The 24,352-nt window shown below is 43.6% G+C and overlaps 1 protein-coding gene across 4 annotated transcripts in view; it reads right to left on the bottom strand.

Annotated features, from left to right (window-relative positions):
• The window catches only part of CLSTN1 (calsyntenin 1), a 63,905-nt gene extending 40,688 nt beyond the window's left edge, over positions 1 to 23,217 (bottom strand). The window contains exons 1-2 of one of the 4 annotated variants that reach the window (XM_083512942.1): positions 22,765 to 23,217; positions 2,821 to 2,943 (exon numbers count right to left, since the gene is read on the bottom strand). In XM_083512942.1, coding sequence (XP_083369068.1) covers positions 2,821 to 2,943; positions 22,765 to 22,840 — 199 coding nt within the window. In that variant the 5' untranslated portion in view covers positions 22,841 to 23,217. The remainder of the gene's footprint in view (positions 1 to 2,820; positions 2,944 to 22,764) is intronic. The other 3 variants (XM_083512939.1, XM_083512941.1, XM_083512940.1) reach the window with 3 other exon arrangements.
• Positions 23,218 to 24,352: the final 1,135 nt, after the last annotated feature.

Here is a 24,352-nt window from a genome sequence, read left to right as displayed (position 1 = left end):
TACAATAAGGACATGATTTGTCTGCCTAAGTCTCAGATTCAGTTATTTGTAACTACAGATAAAAGGGTCTTGGACAGGGCAGCTATGCCCAACCCTTAGCTCTCCTTCTGAAGCAAGAAGCATAGAAAACGTTGAAACAATAAGGAAAATTGGACTGCAAACTGTTCCTGGAGCTGAACAAACTAATCAAAACAATCCCACCCCCCACCCCTTTAATCTCTACAATAAAGCCCATGCTCTCAATAGAACAGACTGGTGTGTGTTTGAAAACGAAAGTGTGGCAGGTTTGTAGAGGTCAGAATGAAATATAGACATAATAAATGCAATGAACTTGCTATCTTAACATTTTGGCTGGTTGTGAATATTGCCAGACTGGTTTCCCAATCAGGGACTTGGTCCTGTAAAAGATTTTACTTAGCAAAAGGTTTATTCAGACAAACCACTAATTAAAAGCTTACGTTAATAGCAAGGAATAGACTTGACACCAAATGGTCTCCTACACATAATCTCCTTATGTCTGATCAATCAAGGGGCAACCTGTGGGGTGTGTTTTTTAATCCCTTTATTGACTAAAGTAGACTTTAAAGCAAGTTGCTGATGATGGTAACAACCTAGCAAAACAAAGTAGTAGCAGAAGAAATTGTCCACAGGTTAGAACTGTTCGATTTCTAAGTTGCCCTTCACCATGAGGTCCCAGGGCAGGCTACAACCATTTAAAATTCAGTATTAAAAACAGTTTAAAACAAATTAGTCAAGGGAATAGGGTGGGTCTTGTAAATGTATATATCTCAGGTGTCCAGGGTAAAGAGATGTGTCTTCAGCATTTAATGAAAACTATATAATGGTGCTAGATGCCCCTCCATAGAGAGCGAATTCCACAACCTAGGATCTGCCACAGGGAATGCCCTCTCCTGGGCATCCACCATAATTTTCTGAGGGCAGTGGAATTACCAAGAGCCCCCCCCCCCTGCAATGGAATTACCAAGAGGGTCTGTTGGGAAGAAGGAGGTCTTGCAGATATTTGGTAGTCATCCAGTCCAGCTGCTTAACCCCAACACAGTACAGCCCCCTTCCCTGTACATAATGGTGCATATACAGCTTTTCTTTTCAAAAAGAACTCCCAACAGCTGCTTCATCCATTGTCAAAATGCTCTTCAAGTTCCCACAACAATTATGGTGAATGTTCTTCTCCTCTCCAGTGTTAGAAACTCACCGATATATAAGCTAATCGCCAAATGGCACCTTAAGCCTGGGCTACAGTCACCACAATGGTATATTTGGCATCATTCCCCCCTCCCCGGAGTATGGTGTTTGTTATTATTAATTTCATTTCTATACGGCTTTATATTGTAAGAAAAAAATCTCAGTGGTTTACAACACATCAAATCAAACAATACAGAATAAAACAAATTCAAGCTTTAAGGAAAATATTTCAGATCCTCCTCTAGGTGCCATTTTGCTTTCCCCATATATATTTACCTACTTAATTTACATAGTTGCTCCACAGCAGAAGTACTCTAGAAAGCCAGTGTGGTAGATGGTTAAGAGTGTCAGACTAGGACCTAGGAGATCAGGGTTCAAATCTCCACTCAGTCATGAAGCTGACTGGGTGACCTTGGGCCTGTCACAGCCCCTTAACCTACCTCACAGGGTCGTTGTAGGGATTAATTGAGGAGGGGGCAAGCCATGTGCTCCTTGGAGGAAAAGGTGGGATATAAATGCAATAAATACACTCTTCTGCTTACCTGCTTAAAGGAAGCTGGAGGGGCCAGCCAGATGGAGATGTCAGTTGCCAACCTGGCATCCAGAGATCTCCACATGGTTGCAATCGGACCCACTCCAGTCATAAAACACGTCTGGCTAATTTCTAGCACTGCTCCCCTCTACACAATTAGTGTCAGCTCTTTCTCTCTGCATGATTGCTGTGTTTCTTCTTGCATTAGCAAACTGGAAGTAGCTGCACAGTTCCAGAAGGGAAACCGCATTTGTTGCTTTAGCTGCAACAGACTTCACTGGCATAGATCCTGACTTGTTAACAAATAATCACTGGATATCACATCCAAAACAGCACAGAACCCTGTGGCACCTTTAAAGATTAAAGGGTTTTATTATGGCATATGCCGTCATGGAACAGAGGCAACATCAGACTTGTTTTAGGATGTGGACTCAAACTGAGAAAAGCTTATGCCATAATAGACCTGTTAGGTCTTCAAAATGCCAGACGCCTCTTGTAATTTTAGCTACATGTTGAATCTTGTCTAAATAAAGTGGAACTATTCTGAAACATGCATCCAGAGAAGGCATATTATTTCTTCAATCTTTCATTTCAATTAATGCAATCCTGAATCTATTAAATCCAAAAACTTCTGCAGTATACCATAGACATAACTGTCTCAAATCTAGTTTAGATGTTCTTCTCAGAAGTGCTTCTTATTAACCAGGTTGTCCTACCTTGTACAGGCAAACTGTGGTTTGTATCTAATGCTAGTTCTACTCAAAGTAGCCCCCACTGAATTTAACAGTCTAATATGGGTCTGTTACTTTCAGTGTGTCTACTCTGAGTACAACTTAAGTCAGATACAACCTTGGGCTTTCCCTCATTCCTGGGTGTGGATTTTTGTACTTGTCCCTGTCAAAGACTGTATTGGTTATCTCCCCAGCTCTGTCTAATCATTTGGAATCACTGGTTTGGCATAACAGCACATTAGACTTTAGTCTAATGAGTGCATTGCCACCTTACATGAGTGATTTCTGGCCCAAATTTCTCACACTTTCAAAAGACACGCAACAGTTAGCAATAAAATACCAAGATGCCCGTACCTGCAAAACGGAGAGGTGCATCCTTATCCAGTGCTATCAATGGGGGGTCCAACAGTACTGTGTTGTCGTTTTCTGTAACTATGCCATGGTAAGTTGTTTCAATCCACGGTTTGTGCTTGTTAACTAAGACAGAGAGAGAAAAGCAAGGTGAGGAATATATCAAGAAAAAAATTGTATTTATTTAAAAGTGTAACAGATTGTACCCAGTTAAGTCCTACCTACACAGATTCAACCCAAATTAGCCATTTCCATTAATTTCAATGGATCTACGTTAGACACAATGTAATGTTTCGATGCTATACTTCCATTTGGGGACACCATGTTCACCAGGAAAAGGCCCCCATGAAGCAGCAATTTGACAACAAAGATGATTCATTTTGAAGTAGTTTACAGAGTGTCTTCTTCCAGCATTCAAGAACGACCAGATTATGCCAACAGCAGTAATTTTCACACTGGTAGTGTGAAGTCATGCGTCAAAGCTAATCTGGCCCAAGCTTTGTGAGAAAAATGGAAATTCTTACCATGAACCTCTATGGAGAGCATTCCTGAAGCTTGGCAAGGGAAGAAGCAGGCCTGTGATTCTGGCCACAAGAAAAGGAGACGCAGTAGGTCTCCCTCCTCACATGCCTCCAGCTGCAGGAATGCCCCCCAGGAACCCATGGGAAAGATGGCCCTTCACGTGCTCTCTCAAATATCTGCTCACCTAGTGGAATGTTGTTACATGTTATGTTTGCTGAGCCCTGTCCTACATCATTCATTTAAACCAAGGCCACAATCCCTTCTGAGGGCCACATCCTAGTGGCCAGTGGTGGATGGGGCCAGTGGCAAAAGTGGGCAGAACAATGAATGCAAATGCTACCTTTGTCTCGTGGACTATTTTCTACACACATTTACTCAGCTCTCTCTGTCCTCTTTCCTGCCAAGAAAGAGGTTATTATTGGAGCTGAAGGACACATTCCAGTCAGGCAAAAGCACTCAGGATGCAAAGCAGAGCCAGTGAGGTATGTGGACTGGGGAATAGCTCCAACTGACGAGAGAGGCCTGGTTCCCCATTGCTGCTGTAAACCTAGACACTCAGTCACAGATAGCAGGACAAGATATGCCCTATTGCTCAGTTTTTATGTAGATTACAGCAGCCAACCAGGAATTTAATCAAGTTAAGTAATGCACAAGGTGTCCCTAATATGGCTTGTTTTTGGACATGAACAGAATGTTAATGCTACAGAGGCAACCCTGCACACTGACTCCAAACTCCACTGTGATGTGCTTTCAGTATTTTTTCTAACTGCAGCATATAAAAACTCCTAAACTTGCAGGTGAAGACTAAAAACTAAGGAGAAGCTCAGTGAGATTTCTTCCAAAGCATGTATGTGTGGCCTTACAGCCTTAAAAGCAGGCCTTGTGGAAGCTGTGGCTTTCCACGTGTGATTGGACCACAACTCCCATCATCTTTGATAGCTGGTCCACTGGCTGGAGCTGATGGGAAATGAAGTCCAGCAAATATTGGAGGTCCACAAAAGTTCCCTATCACTGCTTAACATCAATGCAATGCTCCATATACCAAACATGAAGTCTACCGTTCTACATTTAAACCTCCAATAACATGCCATATACTGCCTCTTCTACTACATCTTAGCATCTTCAACTCCCACCATAGAGGTACCAAGAAAGAATATTTAAATGCAATTTTGAAACAAGTTTTATTTGCATTATGTTGAATACTGCCATGCCTAGCCATGACATTGTGCTAGGCATGAAGGCCTCAGAGGATGAACTTGACACCACTGAGAAACAGGCAGGGACCCATAACTCCAATGCTGAAGATCCCCTTGAGGGGCCCTCTGGGTTAACACCTGAACAAGAGCCTCATGACATCAAATGAGGCGGTGGAGCCACACCCCAGTCCACAACAGCACCACAAGGTTTAAGTCCCTGCAACAGCACAGCAAGCGTCTACAGGAATCTGCAGGTTACTCATGCATAAGTAATCCATGATACTCCTTCAGGGCCATCAGCTGTGGTTAGGGTGTGGTTTAGGATACCCAAGTATATAAGGCTTCCTTCTTGAACCTTCCAGTCTCTGGCTCCTGGTACCCAACTCTAGTTACGCCTCCTGGCTGAATTGCACTGTGTAGACTACCTTGAGATATTGACCTTGGATCTTTTTTCCTTGGCCTTGCTTCTGAATTCCCTGTGTATGGCCTTGGTTTGTTTGGACTGTGCTGCACCAGAAACCCTGTTGGTGCTTGTAAGTATTTTGGTGAGAAGTTGAAATTTATGGGATTTGAATGAGCTCTTGGAGTGTGACAGATATGGAATCTATACGCACCCACCTACCAGTTATATGAAAATTATGGTGTTGTGCCATACAAAACTGTAGGCCTGACTACAGGTCAGGTGGTCTACAAGCTCTGCACTGTACCACTATCACGTCTGGCATCCAAGCTGCCACTTGCAACTTAGGCTCAATTCAGACATCCTGCTTAACCATGGTTATGGAAGAATCAGATACTGTGGTTTGACATGGATTTAAAAAACAGTTGGCACAATGTCTGAACAAACAGTCACAGGCATCATTACAGAAGCCCCTGTACTATGGAGAAAGGGATTAATTTATGAAGCTGAAAGGACCGACCATGCAAGCAACTCTAATCCGTGGCTTCCTCATTGTACTTTTGAAAACTCCAGCCACATAGTGGGTTTTATCTGAACCCTAATCAGCTCAAGCCAAGGTCTGACACAATGAATGAAATGAGTCACAGCAACAGCCACTCTTGAAAGTGCGAAATAAAAATGCCATTTCCCCTTTCACCCATCATGAACAGCAGGAGCCAAGCATTTAAGAAGAGGAGTCAAGTCTTTCATGTGTAAAGAATTATATTATTTTTGTCATTATTGCATAAATTTGTAGGTGGCAGGGTTCCCCACCCCCACCCCACAGAACAAATTATCTAGTTGACGTGACCTACAGGAGAACACTAGAACAATTCTCTATTATGCAGAAACTCTTATCTTGGTCTTAAAATTTGATTAATAAATCATCTTTTAGAAAGGTTAATATGATTAAGTGCTTTTCAGGACAGATAATGTATTTAAAAGAACCAGATTTTTTGGTGTTATTGGAATTGGATTATTATTATTTAATCTCTTGATGTTTTCAACAGAAAGCCTGTTAAAATGCAATCTGGATATTAATACAGAGTAGGTTAATTATAACTTATTCCTGTATTTAAAAGAGTAAGGGTGCCAAATTTCAAACTTCAGATGAACATACCTTCTTGCACAGGAAATTAGCAGGAGGGCAGTTTTACATATGGAGGTCAGAGTTATTAAATTCTAATCCCATCTGCCCACTGGGTTCAGGGTGAGAACTAACCATTTAACAGTACAATAGTAACTCTTGTTTCTGGATGATTAAAGGCCCTTTAAGCAGACTGAGGTTCTGCAAGAGCAGCTGTGGCAGACCGTAACAAAATTTTGCAAAATTCTTAAAACTAAAACTAGATGTCCTTAGCTGATTTGAATGTCAAACATTCTGAGTGGGAAGGGCCCAATGAAGTCCTCTTATTTCTCTCCCTTGCTGGCCTTTGGTCTGCGCATGGGCACATGGTGCATGCAGTACACTGGCCAATTCAGAGCCCGGGATGTTGACACATTTTCTTGCATTTCATCATGTTCATGTAACTAGCAAGACTGCGTAAGTGAAGCATGCATGTGTGGGGACCCTCATTCCTGCAAAGAGCAGGTTGCTACAGCATAGGAATCACAGAAATGCAGGGTTGGAAGGACCCCAAGCGTCAACTAGTCCAACCTCCTGCAATGCAGGAACCACAGCTAAAGAATTTGAATCCACTGGATTTGTATGAATGCATATAGGTTCCAAAGGCCAGCTAGGGATGAGCGGAAATGTAAGAGGATTCTACTAGGCCTTACACAGGTCTCTTTCTGCAAGGGGGAAAAAGTTGTGCCCTGAGTCATGGAAAATGAGACAAACTAACCAAATTTCTAAAATTCAATGCTTTTATGTCTACACTTCATTCCAAGAGACCTAGTATCGATAACTGGGCTATCTAGAAAGAAAAACCAAATCAGGACAGCAGGTTGCTATTTGGTACAGAACTATTTAAATTAATGGACGTGAGTATCTTAGGCCAATAACTTTCAATAGGTTTACTATGAGCAGGATTTGGTTGGATGCAACCCAACAGAAATTTGAATTGGTAATATGCTTAAGAATTTCCCTGTTCGGATTCCACCCCAAGCATCCTCTGGCATATACGAAGGTTGTTGAAACATTTAACAAGAACGTAGAGCTAAAAGCAATCTCTTTCTCAAAAGGCATCAACCAAGTCACTGCTAATCTCCCGTCACATAGGCAAGGATAAGTTGTGTTGGTTTGCTTGAAATACAATATTCTGCCCTACCTACGTGAGACCTGCCAGAATCTGCTGCATGTGCCCTGATAAGCTATGACAGCGTTACACCCAAGCTCACATTTAATCCATCTGAGGAAAAGAATTGTCCTTGACACATGAGCTGCCTGCAGCCTGAAATTGACTTTTCAATTGGAGCTGACAATATTGAAAGTAGATTCAAAACCCTAATTGATGAAAAGCCTGGCTTTCTTCTTAAATAAGTATTTGAAAGGGGAGAACACATGACTTCAAGAATAGAGCAAGATAAAAATGTACCTTTCCTTGTTCTGGTTATTTTAAAACGCACTCACCACCTCTTAAAAAAGAATGAGGACTGTGTACAGCAGCCTGACAAACCAACTACTTAGAAAGCCTCCTGGGATGAGTGAGGATCACCATCAAGCACCAAGGAAACAAAGATTTTTGTGAATTGGTAGATGATCATTCTTCCCTGTTCTGGCTAACAGAGTCACATAAAGGCTAAGGTACATACTGATGAAGAAGTAGGCTAGTGCGTCTGACAAGCATATAACAGCAAAAACACTTGGAGAAATTGACAATTAAAAGCAGCAGCAGAGATCAGTCGTCACATTCCAAAATCAAAGAGGCCCTCACAGAATATCTAATTCACCAAAGATGGGGGATCCAGAGAAATGACTTTCCCACAGAGGTTAAGGTTCAAAGTTAGTTTGTATGGGAGATGATGCTCTTCTAGTTATGCTGGACACGGATTCTTATTTAGGACCAACTAACATTCAAGATGCAATGTACAAACTTTACATTGCAGGCTGCTCCTCATGCCTAGATATTTGTGAATTTTGGTGGGGGGGGGATGTTTCTTGATCACATGGCATTTGCCAAACTTGAAAATTCACTACACAGTGGCCCAGTCAATCAACCCTGTTCAGGAAACAGTGCCCTTAAACGTAGAAACTTTGGGACAACTGCCTAGTTGTTGTTGCTGTTGTTGTTTAATCCATTTGTTGCCATGATTTGTTGTTCTCAATAATAATAGTAATGATTTTATTATTTATACCCTGCCCATCTGGCCTTTGAGTAGCTACAAGTACATATAAAAACATAGTAAGACATCAAAAACTTCCCAATACAGGGTTGCCTTCAGATGTCTTCCAAAAGTTGTGTGGTTCTTTTAGATGGGAGGGCATTCCACAGGGAGGGCACTACTGCCAAGAAGGCCCTCTGCCTAGTTCCCTCACTTCTCTTAGTGAGGGAACCACAAGATGACCCTTGGAGCTGAACTTCAGTGTCTGGGCTGAACGATAGGGATAGAGAGGCTCCTTCAGGTATACAGGGCCAAGGTCATTTAAAAATGGCTGTTCTTGCCATTTTTATTGCTTTTTAAAAAATGTTTTACAGTTACTTATATTTTGTGTCAGATCTGTCTTACAGAATACCTGGTGTTCCATCAAAATGACTCATGGAGAAAGAAATACAGAAATATTAAGAAAGATGTTAATGCCAGAGACTCTTCAGAACCAGCCTCATCAGATAAGCATGGAAGGAATAGTGGGGTTGTATCCAATATCAGTCCTACTCAGAGTAGATCCACTGAAATGAATCGAAATGGATCACATAGGTTCATTAATTTCAATGTGTCTACCCTAAGTATAACTTGATTGGATATAACCCTGTGTTTTACATGCCTTCTAGTTTTTGATCCTTCTACAATTTTTATCACTATAATTTCTCAACTCTTGCTGAAGATTTGTCAGGCTGAAAATGTGCCCTTCAACTGGTTATTAACATGTAATTCCTACTGATCTTTTAAATTTATTTTTAATTTGATTGCTAGCTAAATTTATTTTTAAGTTGATTGCCAGCTAAATTTAGTTTTAATTTGATTGCTAAAATTTCAATACAAAAACACAGCAAGTCATCAGAGAGATACTTATACACAATAATGGTATGTACAATTCTATATAGGTATATTAAACCTACACATAATTTAGGTGCACCATAGTTCTTTTTTAGGGGCAGGTAATGGTCATGCAGACTGTTACTTGAAATGTAAGATAAAAAGCCCCACTAACTTGCATAAAATCACTCTACTGGTTCTTTGCCTTTCATCATGAAAATGTTACAGGTTATCTTTCCAGCAATTGTGAGGCCTCGTAAGGTTTTATATCACAGCTCAAGAGACAGATTATTTAAATTCCTCCTTTTTTGTGTAATAGAAAGTCTAGCAGCTACAAGAAATATAATTTATAATTATAATTCTCAAAATTATATTTATATTAGTTTGCAGGTATTTTTAAAAAGAACAATTATATTTTTACTGGGTGCTCTGTAAAGAGCAGAGATGATTATTATTAAGCAACTATTAAAGCTATAAAGCCAGGATTCACAGAAGCTGGTCATAAACTCTCAACCCCACTAATACAAGCATCTTTGAACATTTTCAGAAATGGCTTGAGCTCTTGAAAACCTCCCATGGCAGAGAATCGTAAATCAGGGCATTAGTCCACCTGACTCCATACCGTCCACATTGGCTGGCAGCAGCTTGCCAGAATTGCTAATAGGGGACATTCTCTGCCATGCCTGGAGAGGTTGGGGATTGAACTGGGGGTTTTCTACAAACAAAGCAAATGCTCAGCTACTGACCTATGGCCTTTCCTATAAGGCACAGGAAGCAAAGAAAGACAATTTGGCCCTGCCAGTTCAATACACTGACTGGCAATTGCTCTCTGAGATTTCAATGAAGCAGTCTTTCCCAACCTTACCAGGAGATGCTAGGAATGGAACCTGGAACCTTCTACATGCAAAACAGGTGTTCTACCAATGAGCTTTCTTTGTTGCAAAGAAATGTAACATGATGCTACAGCAACCAGGACCAGTGAAGAAAAAGCTCTAGCAGAGGTCAAAAGATGGTACAGGTTTTTCAATATGGGGCACTTAGACACCACCACGTTACAGAAGATGAAATATTTCTATACACTTTGAGAGGACTTGATGATGATGCCCCCCCCCGCAATGTTTTCAGATACAAAGCATTTTAGAGTAATCAGCTCCAGTAGCCAGCACAGGTTTCTTTTCAGGAGGGATAAAAAATACAACTTTAATATGACATGTCAGCTGAAATACTGCAGCTTTTGTTAGCAAAGTAGTCCTGAGATTAAAAGCAAAAAAAAAGAAAAAAAGCCATCTCATGCCCAGCAGATATGTTCTGTAATTAAGATCCAATGACAACTTTTTCTCAGCACACTGAAAACAACACTAGCCTTTGTCTATTCCCCTTTTTTCTTTTAAAAGGTTAAGGCAGCTCCTCTGGAAAGGTGAAACCCTTATTGATTAGGTTAAATACTGGATGGCTCTCTGGTTTTTACTGGCAATCAAGGTATGTTATTTCACTCCCTTGTGGTTGTTTTTGTCAATATGCAAGGGATAATCCTCCAGCAGCTTGCAAATCCTGCTTCGGGAATTGGATCCTGCTCTGTCAAGCTATCACATTCTTCCTCCACCAATGCCTCCTTTAGAAGGTCAAATATTCCTGGACCCTTATTCCTGGGTTAACACTTTGCTTAGCAGATCAAAGGCAGGGTACCAGCTTTTTGTGGAGAACCTTTACCACTGGCTGGTCAACCTTCCTTCCCATCTACCCAAATCCACATGCAGCTCCTCCAGGAGGTCTGATATTCTTTCTTTTGGAAGCAAAAGCAGCTGGAAACCATCACTTGAGGAGGCAAGCTTTCCACCCAGCCCTGCTCCACAGCTACCTGCACTCCTTGCTCCCAAGGAAGCTGGCCTTTTCCCACCACTGGCCAGCAGAGAGAAGTCTCCCCCACCCACACTATTTTGTTGAAGGGGGAGAATAGTCTGGGGCTCTGGGGAAAGTATACATGGCTCTTCTCCCAGCCACCATTTTATTCTTACCAGTAACACAGTGAGATGAGTTAGGCTATGTGCGTGGAACTGGCTCAATGTCATCTAGTGAGATTCATTACAGAAGGGAGATTTGAACATTGGTCTCCTTAGTTATTGTTGGCATCCTTCTGTCTTGAATGGAGTATGCCTCCAGGGGTGCATTAGCAGCATGTGACCTCCCTGGGGCAGTATGTCTGGAGGGTCGGGGCTGTCTAGACAACAAGACACCCCCCCCCACGGCCTCGCTGATGTGGTCCAAAGGAAAGCATAGCAATACATTTGACACCAGCTTGGCTGCAGGAGCTCCTGGAAGGAGGAGTACATGGTGCCATCCAACCACCTTAGAGACTCCACCTCAGTACTAGAGCAGCATACTAACTACTATGCCAAACTGTCTTATCATCCTCTAGGGTGCCCTCCAATGCAGAATCCCCCAGGTGTCCCTAGGACTACAACTCCCCTCATCCCGGCTAACTGACCATGCCGACTGGGGCTAATAGATGTTGGAGTCCTACAACAATTGGAGACTCCACATTGGCTACCCCTGCTTTGGTGACTGGGAGGCTGCTATACATACCGCCCCCACCCCAACGTATCCCTGTTATAACTTAACTTTTTATTTAGCATTTTAACTTTTTATTATGGATTTTAGTTATCAGCTAAGAACCAGTCTAAGTTGAAAAGTGGGGTGGGGTGTGGTACACACACACAATCCACCCCATTTTTTAAAAATCCTGCCCACTTGCTTTCCCCTTAAACACAATTCTACCCTTTTATTTTTAGGGATGCGGGTGGCGCTGTGGGTAAAACCTCAGTGCCTAGGACTTGCCGATCGTATGGTCGGCGGTTCGAATCCCCGCGGCAGGGTGAGCTCCCGTCTTTCGGTCCCAGCTCCTGCCCACCTAGCAGTTCGAAAGCACCCCGGGTGCAAGTAGATAAATAGGTACCGCTTCATAACGGGAAGGTAAACGGCGTTTCCGTGTGCTGCGCTGGTGCCGGTTCACCAGAGCAGCTTCGTCACGCTGGCCAAGTGACCCGGAAGTGTCTTCGGACGGCGCCGGCTCCCGGCCTCTTGAGCGAGATGAGCGCGCAACCCTAAAGTCGGTCACAACTGGCCCGTACGGGCAGGGGTACCTTTACCTTTACCCTTTTATTTTAGATTTTGATTAGCACAAGCAGCTAACTCAAGTCAAGGAAAGCAAAGACAGTCCAATTTTGCCCAACCAGCTTAAAATTGCCCCAAAACATCTTAATGCAGTTAGCTGCCAGGGCAAAAACACCTCAGCTTTATGGGAACAAGGACTCACCCATCAAACCACTGACTCCACGCACACAGGATTAGGCCACTGCCCAAGTCGGTTAAAAAGCGACTCCTACTACTATTAACACGGGCATGGATAAGAGACCAGCTTACACCCACCCAGCTAAGAGTTACTGATTATTACCTCTCCGCATTTTCTTCTGCTGTCGCAGCTATTCTGAGTATCCCATGCAACGTTACTGGACAGGCAGAAGCACTGCCTGATCTAGTTCATCACAATGGGTGCCCATATGCCTTTCCAAGCTTTGCATTGACAAAGTCAGGTCCTGTTTGTTGTCTTCCAATGATGTACACCCAGTTGGCCACTGTGAGAACAGGGGGCTGGAATAGATGGGGCACTGGTTCTAAACTCCATTGCCTGTCAGCCTTAGGGGGCAATCAAAAATTATGCAGATTATATAAGCTAGTCTATTGGCTGAAAGTAAGGGCTCTTCTAAGACCCATATGGGTCAGTGGTGGGGAATCTTTTCAAATTCAAGGGCAACCTTCCTTCAAGGGCAACCTTCCAAGAGCCACATACTAGTAGTGGGTGTGGCAAATGGATGCAGCACTCACCTTAGTGGCTTTTGTACTCACCCCCCCATCCTGTCAAACAAGTGGTAAAAAGTGTTTGTGGTTAAGATTAAGAAACCAGCCACCAGTGGAAGCCACATGAGTTGTTCATAGTCCACAATGACTTCCTGGGCATGACTAACAGACTAGCTTTTGGACCCAGTCTGTGATGGAGAGAGCCTAAAAAGTAGAAACGGATGCCCATTCAGCTAAATCAGCAAACAGTTCCAGTGCCCTACCTAATCTATTAAATCACTGCTGAGCCATTTCAACATGAAGTGAATTATAAAGTGACACTCACTTTTTAAAGTTTTGCACTGTCCATTAAAGCACCTGAAGGTTGAAACTGGGCTTCCACCCCATCAATCAACTTCTAAAAAATACATCTCCAAAACTTAATGTTTAAAGAAAAACACAGCTGAACACCTAAGTTCTAAAATTGGAACGGTATGGATAAAATTGGTCCCTGTGCAAAGTTCTCCCCCACCCCCCAACACATGAATAAACACACACTTGAAACATTTGATCAGCCTACCATGGGCTTAGCCAGGATTTATGTCAGTGGTGCAGGCTTTATGCTGGGGGGGGGGCAGAATCTCAGTTAAGTATTTTTATTGATTTACTTGATTGGAGGGGCACCTGCCCCCCCTTTGGCTACACCCTTGCAGCCTATTCAGAAATATTTGCCTAAGAATGTTGTTGACGGCCTTGAAATACTTTTCTTTTTATCTCCTTTTCTTGCCTGCATTTTCCTTCCATTGAAAGTAAGATGAGCCTGTGGTGTAATTTTGATATATATTTTCTTCTTTCCCAGTAAGCATCCTATCCCAAGCGCCTCTATCTGATCCCTCTTTCTTCTGCTTTTGTATGAATGTTATCGGTGAAGCTTGGGATTATATGCAACTATGTTTTTACTTGGAGCAGGTCCATGGAAATTAATGGATCTAAATTTTATATATTAATTTCAATTGGACTACTCAGAGCAGGACTAGCATTGGATACTCAGCCACATTGGGCAAAAAGTTCCTACACTGCAGGAGGTTGGACTAGATCAGGTCCTCCCAATCTTGAGTCTCCAGTTGATTTCTGACTACAACACCCATCATCCCTAGCTAGTAGGACCAGTGGTCAGGGATGATGGGAATTGTAGCCCAAAAAAAGCTGGAGGACACCCCCCCCCCAAGTTTGGGAAACCCTGAACTATAGGATCCTCAAGGTCCCTTCCAACTCTATAATTCTACACACCATAATGCTTCATATTGCAATGTCTGTAACTGAAAGACAAAAATCATTTAATGCAAAGGTATTAAATGAAGCTCATCACACAGCCATGGAAATAATCCAAGACCTGTTCGCTTAGTCACCCATAGCAAATAAAGAGTCCCTGCCAGGCAACCAGGCAGTGATTGCTTGAGGAGTGTTGTCTCCTTCATTTTTCCTACCCCCATATGACACAAGTGAGTTGAAAAATTTATTTTTGCATCGGCTTTGGCTTTATTGTATGTCTCATGGGGACAGATTTCTGCGCATATATATCCCTCCAGATTGTCCCCTTTAACGTGCAGTTTGAAAGAAGTTTCCCAGGCCAAACAAAAGCATTCTCCTACCGTATTCATGCTGTGCTAACAAATGGAGGACTGAAAGAGCAGAAACAAAAAGAAGCAAACCTGAGTAGAGCTGCTTTCATCACCACAAAGCAGCTAACAGTGAGAAGCGTTGTCCATTTTAAAAGCACGAAGGGCCCTGCCAGTAATTTAGATCCAGCAGCTTCCCAACATTCTTCAACAATGCAACAGACAGGGGGAAAGTGTTACTGATTCTGAAAATGGAAGCTCTCAGGTAGATGTACAGCCCTCCTCCAACTTGGTGCTCTCCAGATATTTTGGGCGACAAATCATCAGCCTCTGGTTAGTAGTCTAAAACAGGGCACCAAGTTAGTGAAGGCTAATATAAAATGTAAAAAAGAAAAGTAATATAAAAACCCCTCCTTGTCGGATTGGAAGCCATGAACTCTTTGCTAGTTCTGTGTAAGTTAGTTCCTAGGATTGAAAAGCAACACACACATTTCCAAGCCTCCAGCTCTCCATTGCATCCTGGACATAGCTATAAATGTATGTGGATACCACTGCTGGATCAGGCCAAGGGCCCATCTAGTTCATCAGCCTGTTCTTACAGAGGCCAATAAGATGCCCTTTTGGAAACCCGCAAGCAGGACCTGAACACAAGAGCCCTCTTCCCTCTTGTGGTTTCCAGAAACTGATATTCAGAAGCATCATTGCCTCTGACCATAGAAACAAAGGCCTGCGTTCGTACAAGAATATGAATTAATCTGTTTGGCTTTAAATAAGCCAAGTAAACCTCCAAAACCAGACATCTAGGAAAAGCATAAGTAGCTGCCTTCTACCGAGTCACAGCCTTGGTCCATCTGGCTCAGTATTGCCTACACTGACAGGCAGTGGCTCGCCAGGGTTTCAGGCAGTGTTCTCTCCCTGCGCAACTTGGGAGATGCCAAGGATTGAATGTGGGATCTTCTGCTCTACCACTGAGCTACAGCCCTTCCAAAATATCCTTCTGAAATATTAGAGCCTTTCCAGATGATGGCAGCCATATGAAAACAGTGATAAACCACACTATGCTAAATGGGAAACCAGAGGCTGGTTTCACCAAAGAAAATCCTTGCACAGCCTTGAATCTCTTTGCACCAATAGCGCTTCCATCACTTCCGGGTTCGCAATAAATAGCACAGCCAATTGAGAAAGGCAACTGCCATCTGGCCACATTTAAAGTCAGGCTATAAAAACTCAGCAACTGTGCTCTATTTCAAGTATATATAAAATCAGCCATAGGAAAAGAAACATTTACATTTTAACAGCAAAATAACTCCCAAATCACATTTTTGGAAATTTGAACCAAACAAGCAAGAAAAAGCCAGATATAGGACCATGTAGCTTCAAGGTACATTATCTACAGATGAGCAATAAGGCAGGCAAAAAGATCACACAATCCTAGCACAGTTGCCTACATATACCTATTGCTAGTCATTTGTGACACACTGTTCATCTCAATCAACTCTCCTATACAGAATACAACACTAATAGCAAATCACAGGACATTCATCTTTACATATTTGTCTAAGCATATTGCTAGGGGTGAAAACTTGCACAGAACTGAGCTGTAAAATTGTTTTAAGAATATACCAAGGGGACAGCAGTTGTCCCAGAGTTGCAAATAAATCCAAGAAGTTTACTGGTCCACAATAAACCCATAATAGAAAAAAATAGGCTTGATACAGTTTTCCATTGGCTACTATGGAACGCTTCTTTCAAGTTTAATTTCAGAGAGGGGAGGTATGAGAGGACAAGAGCCCATGGGTGCCAAGGAAGCCCTTTCTGGGCAATTATGCACCCATAAGCGCTGTGTTGTGGACGCGGGTGGCGCTGTGGGTAAAACCTCAGCGCCTAGGACTTGCCGATCGCATGGTCGGCGGTTCGAATCCCCGCGGCGGGGTGCGCTCCTATAGAGTGAGATGAGTGCACAACCCTAGAGTCTGTCAAGACTGGCCCGTACGGGCAGGGGTACCTTTACCTTTACCTTTAAGCGCTGTGTTGGCAACCCATGGCATAAATCAATATGCAATGGGGCAGTACTAAACTTCCACACTCCCTTACTAAAGCTTTCCCACCTAGTTATCAGTAGGAAATTGTTGGTGATTTCCAGTGGCTGTTTACTTGTCCATGTTATTCCAAATTAACACGGTATGAGTGATCATGTGCATATCACATTATTAGAGAGAGTCCTTCTGGCATAAGGATGCTCAACCTAAGGTCATTTCTCATCGGTCCCAGGCTTTTTTGTCTTCTCGCTGTCACATACACACATGCACGTGCACATACTCTAACATAACTGTTTTTCTGGAATTTGTCTTCATATTTATTCTAGCAATAACCTTTAAAGCAAGACAGGGTTCTAGTGCAGCTGCACAAAAGATGTTGTTGTTGTTTAGTCATTTAGTTGTGTCCAACTCTTCATGACCCCAAAGAGCAGAGCACGACAGGCACTCCTGTCTTCCACTGCCTCCCGCAGTTTGGTCAAACTCATGTTAGTAGCTTCGAGAACACTGTCCAATCATCTCATCCTCTGTCCTCCCCTTCTCCTTGTGCCCTCAACCGCTCACAACATCAGGGTCTTTTCCAGGGAGTCTTCTCTTCTCATGAGGTGGCCAAAGTATTGGAGCCTCAGCTTCAGGCTCTGTCCTTCCAGTGAGCACTCAGGGCTGATTTCCTTCAGAATGGATAGGTTTGATCTTCTTGCAGTCCATGGGACTCTCAAGAGTCTCCTCCAGCACCATAATTCAAAAGCATCAATAATTAAACATTCAGAAGACTGTCACAGGAGGAAGTGTTTCCCGTTGAATAGAGTACCATAGAATAATAATAATAATAATAATAATAATTTTTATTTATATCCCGCCCTCCCCAGCCAAAGCCGGGCTCAGGGCGGCTAACAACAATCAAATAAACAATCAAATAATAACACATTCTAAAAATATTTCATTATAAAAATTAGTTAAAATCAAATTGATGGCAACCGATTAAACAAAATTCTGTGCAGGTTGCCAGAGGAGGGAGTCAGGCTGCACCCTGACCAAAAGCCTGGCGGAACAACTCTGTCTTGCAGGCCCTGCGGAAAGATGTCAGGTCCCGCAGGGCCCTAGTCTCTTGTGACAGAGCATTCCACCAGTTTGGAGCCGCAGCCGAGAAGGCCCTGGCTCTAGTTGAGGCCAGCCTAACCTCTCTGAGGCCTGGGACCTTGAGGATGTTATTATTTGCAGACCGTAGGTTTCTCTGTGGGGCATACCAGGAGAGGCGGTCCCGTAGGTACGAGGGTCCTAGGCCGTAGAGCTTTGCGAATAGAGCTTTGCATGCAGAAAGTCCCAGGTTCACTCCTCAATGGCATCTCCAGACAGGACCGGGAAACTCCCCTTGTCCAAAAACACTGCAGAGAGCGGCTGCCAGTCAGTGCGGAGTAGACATTACTGAGCTAGAAGGACCAATGATCTCAGTATTAGGCAGCTTCTTGCGTGCCTTTTTAAAATAAGCCCTTTAATTCAAAACTATGGGGACTAAAATCTTGCTTTTTAAGGAAGGAGGCATAGCTCACTAGTGTAGCAACTTCTTTGCATGCAGAAGGCCTCAGGTTCAATCTGCAGCAACTTCAGGTAGGGCTGGAAATGTGCCCTTGTCTGAAACCATGAAAAGCTGCTGCCAGTCAGAATAGAGCAGGCTTCCTCAAACTTGGCCCTCCAGATGTTTTTGGCCTACAATTCCCTAGCTAAAAGGACCAGTGGTAAGGGATGATGGGAATTGTAGTCTCAAAACATCTGGAGGGCCGAGTTTGAGGAAGCCTGGAATAGAGGATACTGAGCTAGATGGACCAGTGGTCCTGTTCAGTATTAGTCAGCTTCCTATGTTCTTAAATATGAAGAACAGGAAGCACCATAAAGACCAACATGTTTATTGTGCCATAAACTTTTGTGGACTGGAGTCCACTGATCCAATAGAAAACATGCATGGTAATAAACATGTTATGTCTTCAAGATGTCGGAAGACTTTACTGTGTTGTTGTTACGTTGCAACACACCAACCCTCTGGAAATAGCTACAGTGAATGAAATCTAAGAGACAAGCACAGTTGTGAATCCATTGGGATGAAAACTAAACATTTCCACAGATTGAAAGGTTCAGTTTTTATCAGCAAAATACCCCAACATCACCTGTACCACCTTAAAAATAAATCAGTTTGAAGTCAAATGGGTTGTGTCCCATGTTAGTCCTACTCAGTGTAGACCCATTGAAATTTAGACATGACTAAGTTAAACTTCAATGGGTCTACTCTGAGTAGGACTTAGTGAAATGGATGTCTATAAAAACATTTTAAACGGCACATGTTTTAAACAGCAATTAAGCCATCTCACAATATGATTGGGGGGAGCTCCGGCTCCACATTTAGGGAAAGAAACATTTGCAACCCCAGAGACACAATCTGCAATGCGTCCTTACTTCCCAGTTCAAGGCCCGGCGATAACACAAGAGCTGCAAAAGGTTAAACAGCTAGAAAGGTGTGAGAAGGGATTGTGTTTGCTTTAAATGACAGAAAGCACTCTCAATGAAATTGCAGCGGTTTAAGGTTCCCAGAGATTCAGTAAGGTGTCCAATTCTCTGCATCTATTCACAGCTGACGATCAAAAAACCAATTCCACCATCTAAAATACCATCGCTGCTTGGAATGGGGTGGGGGGGGAATCATACTCTCAACAGAGAAAGAGCTTTTTGCAAGCCTAGAGACAGACAGTATTTACACCATTGTTAATCTCATCAGATTGGTCCAGTTTAACCTTGCCTTGCCACAAGCAACAACGCTGTCTCTTATCATCAAAGGGACAAACAGAAGTCTAGTTGGGAAATAATTTGCGGAGTGTGAGAGAAATGATTTGCATGACAAAAACAAAGAAAGTGTGTGCCCGCAGAGAGCTGCTGCGGACTCCCTCCCCCCACTCACAAGCAGTGCCATTATACCCCCCACATTCCATTCCTCCCTGCTAACCCAGATTATGAGCCAAAGTGGGCAGCGGAGGACACAGCCTGGGCAGCCAGAATCACCCGCCAGATAAAAACACTGGCAGTCTCTCTATCTGGGGAGTAAGCAGGTTTTCTTTCCATCTCCAACATGATCAGGTTGCCCTATGGAATTTTTTCCTCACTGCCGGAAAAAGGAGGGAGGGGATTATACCAAAGCAAAACAAAGCAAGAGGGAGGGGGGCACTGCGGGCACTGTGTAAACATTCTCCCCGACCCTGTAGGACAGCATATATAGGGGGCACCTTTCTGTCACCTTCTAGAACCGATACATAAGCTTCCTCCATCTGTTCCATACGGCACCATATAGACTTGAAGGGATAAGAAGCCCATCACCACCAAGGACACTGCTATTTCCTTCCCCATTTGCACTCTGATCCAGATACACAGAGCATATGATTTGGGGACGTGATTAAGCCTTGTTAAATCCCTATAGGGGAAAGGAGCTCAACATACAGGAATGCAGGAGGGGGAATGGCATAGGGTGGTATAAAAGAGGCATCACTGGAGAAAATAGTGATAAATGGACTTAACCTCAGAGATAGATCCATGGGCACAGGCAATTAAATTGTAAAACTACAGAGTGAGGAATGCTATCCATCATCCCCTTTCCTGAGGGGGGAAATAGTGCCCCCACACACTAGAAAGATGCATCCTCTTCAAAGAGTGAAAAGGTAGGAGGAGCGATCTTCTTAAGCCCCCCACCTCTTATCAAAAGATGCCCTTGCATGAAGGACTCCACACCTCCAAAGTCAGATATATGGAGGGAAACAATTCCTTTGGCAGGGTCCGGAATCTGAATCCTTCAAACGCATGTGCCTTTCTGAGATGGTTTAAAACCAAGGGAGAGGAAGGAGGAACAGAGAAGGCAGAGAATAGCTTTTATACAGAATGTGGAAAGGCCAATGGTGGTCCAGAAAGTACATTTGGATGTAAGAGCATGGGGTGGTGGACAGAATACTAATAATTAATAAGCACAGTGGGGAGGCAAACATTGGGGGGGGCAGAGGTGCAGGAAGTACAGGCCCCCTAAGAGGAAAGCTACAGGAAACAGCTTCAAAAGGACAGGCTGACAAATGCATGTTCGCCAAGCCATACTTAGAGGTGTCCCTGAAGTGGGGTGGGCAGTATAAGGTAAGTATCCTGTGCGTAGGAAGGTGCTGGTTTGGGGGTCTGGGAGAGTGCTTTAGAAAGGGGAAGTGTAAAAGAAACAGGCAAGTGTCTGTATGACACTTGGTTTAGTATTTGTGGGTTTAGGAAGTTTGTGTATCTATGTGCTTAAGGGAGTGAAATAGACAAATATTGGGGTGGAGAGATTTACTGCTAATGGCATGTTGGTGTTTCCTATGTAAGTACTATGTTAAAAAGAGGGGAGGTATTCTGCTTAGAGGGGAGGAGGTGTTGCTATGAGGTGGGGAAGATGGGATGAAGTGGAAAAGGAATCAAATCCACCCCACTCCCCCCAAAAAAATACAAGAAAGTGAGTGCATGTATGGAAAGGAGAGTATTAGGTGTATTATAAAACAACAATGCTATATTCTTTAATATAAGGAGGGATGTAGTACAGTAGGGTTACATCATTTATTAAATAATGGAATGTTATAATATCCTTGTTAATCAGGGACTATTAATGATGCACTGTATTATAATGGACAATATAAGTACAAGGATAAAATATTGCATTATCAAACAATGCAATATTAAGCACTATACTCTATTAGGTATTAACAGTTTTCTGGCTGAAGAGTGGAACCTAAGTACTTTAAATATATACTTTATAAATTATTCATTTTATTAATATATTTCTATTATTAAACAGCTGTGGAAGATTACATACAAAAGTATGAATATGTAATAGTGCCTATATCACTACTAAACAAAGCAATATTAAAATATCCTTATATTAATGGCTGCAATATTAACTTGTACATTCATACATATACATACATACATACAACCATTGTATTTATACATACAGTATTACATCAGATATTATATATTACACACCTAATCCGATACATATCCACTCAGAAGTACATTGCACTGACTTCCTTGAGGTTTAGGATGAATATCCATCTTAAACACATACACACCTATGAAAGCATACTACAATAATAAAAATATATAACATTATCAAATCATGCAATATTTATACTATGCACTGTCAGACAACTGCACTTTACAGAAAAGGACCCTTAAAAAATATCTCCTAATACAAGTGCAGCAAGAACTAATAAATAAGAACACTGGGTGATATTCACACAGGGTACACTCTTAGGAGACCCACTGAAATTAATGAACCTAAATTGCCCATGTTCACTAACTTCAATGGGTCTACTCCAAGTCGGACTAATGTGAAATGCCACCCGCTGTTATCATTTGTGTGCTGCAATAAGCATCCCAACACGGTTAAACAGACTAAACAGACATCTTCCCATTAGGAATACAAAATGAGGCTAACAAATAATTACAATATCGAATGTGCAAAAAAAGGGGCCCAGTACTGTTTCAAGGCGGCTCTCCTAACGCAAATACAGCAAAACACAACACATGAATAAACCACCACCACCAATAAAACAAACAAGCCAACAAATCACGATATTGCACAGCGCGGTAAGTGACCCACAGTAGGTTCTAAAGAGCAATGCAATCGCAGCGCAGGCACAACAAACGAAGCAGCAGCATCACCTTCTTCGTCCTTATTGATCCTTTCCATACCAATGCTACGTTATCATCATCATCATTATTGCAATGTCACTGCTGTCTATATTAGGGCAATGCAAATCTTTATATGCACATATACATGCGTGCATAAAAGCACGCATACCTGTATCTATCCGTATACAGAAAACGCGCGCACACACACACATACGCGTCTATCTACATATGCGTATGGATAGACATTTCTGCAATAAAAAGGGAAAACGCAAGCACTGTTACGAAGGTCTCCTTGGCGTGCCTCAGGTGCTATCAGTTAAGTGCAACGCTAAGGCGTTATCCTCCTATGGCACTAACCGGGTGGGGTGGGGTGGCTGGAGACCTGGACACCCCAACCTATTTTTTTTAAATGTATCTCTCTCACACACACAATATTAATTGTTGTTTTCCTCCCCCACCCTCCCCTCCGCCTCCTGGCTCACCTCGGGCAGCGCGGACCCGTCCGCAGAGCAGCGCAGCCAGGAGGAGGCAGGCGGGCACCAGCCGGGAGGGCAGCATCTCTGCTAGGCCGGGAAGGCGCTTCTCCGCCTCGCCTCCTCCTCCTTCTCCTCCCCGGCGCCCCCCGACCGACCCCCCGTTGAGGGGGAGGGCAAAAAAAAAGGGCTAAAGGAAACGGGGGCGGGCGGGTATTAGCGATACTAATAACGACACATTAATAAATAATAGCAACGGTAGTAATAAATAAAAAGGGTGAGGGGGGTGTCCGGGGGCGGAAAATAAAAGGGAAGGGAGGAGAGTCAGCCGTTCCTCTCAGCCCAGCCCGGCCGCCGCGTCTTCTCCTCCTCCTCAGCCCGGCGCTGGCTCCGCTGGCTTGCGAACTAAGATGGCGGCCCGCTCCGCTCCCTTTCGCCGCTCCCTCCCGCACCGGTTGCCAGGCGACGGAGCGGGGGAAGGAACCAACTGGGAGGGGAAAGGAGGGTGGTGAGGCGGAGGGGGAGGAGATACCATCGGGCGGAGTGGGGGGGAGGAGGAAAGGCAGAGGCCGAAGGAGCAGCCTAAGCCGGGGAGAGGGGAATGGTAGGAGAAACCGTGATTCAACACGCACGCGCGCGCTGGAGGAGGAGAATAGAATCGTGGGTTTGTAGCGTTGGAAAGGATCCTGTGGGTCATCCATTCCAACCCCCTGCAATGCAGCAATCTCTGGGCCCAACGTGAAGCTCCCTTCCAGCTCTACATTTCCATGACTGGATTAATCATTTTGCTGGGAGATCTCAGGTGCAGGTGAAAAGCAAAAAAAAAAAAGGCGTGGAGCTGAACTGCGGAACTATCTGCAGCAGGAGGCAGTGATGGCCGTTGGCCACCTGAACCAATAACTTTAGAAGAGAATTCATGGGGGGGGGGGGTCATAGCTGTCAGCTTTCAGATTTGACAATAAGGGATCAGCAGCCTCAAAAATAGGGGATCAGCAGCCTCACCTGTCCCGGGGACAGTCTACGGGATACCTAACAATCCGGCATAGCAGCAGGAAGCAGCGGGAATATAACAACAACAACAACAACAACAACAACAACAACAACAACAACTTATTATTTATACCCCGCCCATCTGGCCGAGCCTCCCCAGCCACTCTGGGTGGCTTCCAATCAAGTGTTAAAAACAATACAGCATTAAATATTAAAAACTTCCCTAAACAGGGCTGCCTTCAGATGTCTTTTAAAGAGAAGATAGCTGCTTATTTCCTTCACATCTGAAGGGAGGGCGTTCCACAGGGTGGGCGCCACTACCAAGAAGGCCCTCTGTCTGGTTCCCTGTAACCTCACTTCTCGCAATGAGGGAACTGCCAGAAGGCCCTCAGCGCTGGATCTCAGTGTCCGGGCTGAACAATGGTGGAGACGCTCCTTCAGGTATACAGGACCGCGGCCGTTTAGGGCTTTAAAGGTCAGCACCAACACTTTGAATTGTGCTCGGAAACGTACTGGGAGCCAATGCAGATCTCTCAGGACCGGTGTTATGTGGTCCCGGCGGCCACTCCCAGTCACCAGTCTAGCTGCCGCATTCTGGATTAACTGC

The sequence above is a fragment of the Podarcis liolepis genome (assembly GCF_965112155.1).
Source record: "Podarcis liolepis genome assembly, chromosome: 7".
Taxonomy (NCBI): Eukaryota; Metazoa; Chordata; class Lepidosauria; order Squamata; family Lacertidae; genus Podarcis; species Podarcis liolepis.
The sequence above is the reverse complement of the archived record's forward strand: the minus strand, read 5'-3'. Positions and strand labels throughout refer to the sequence as shown.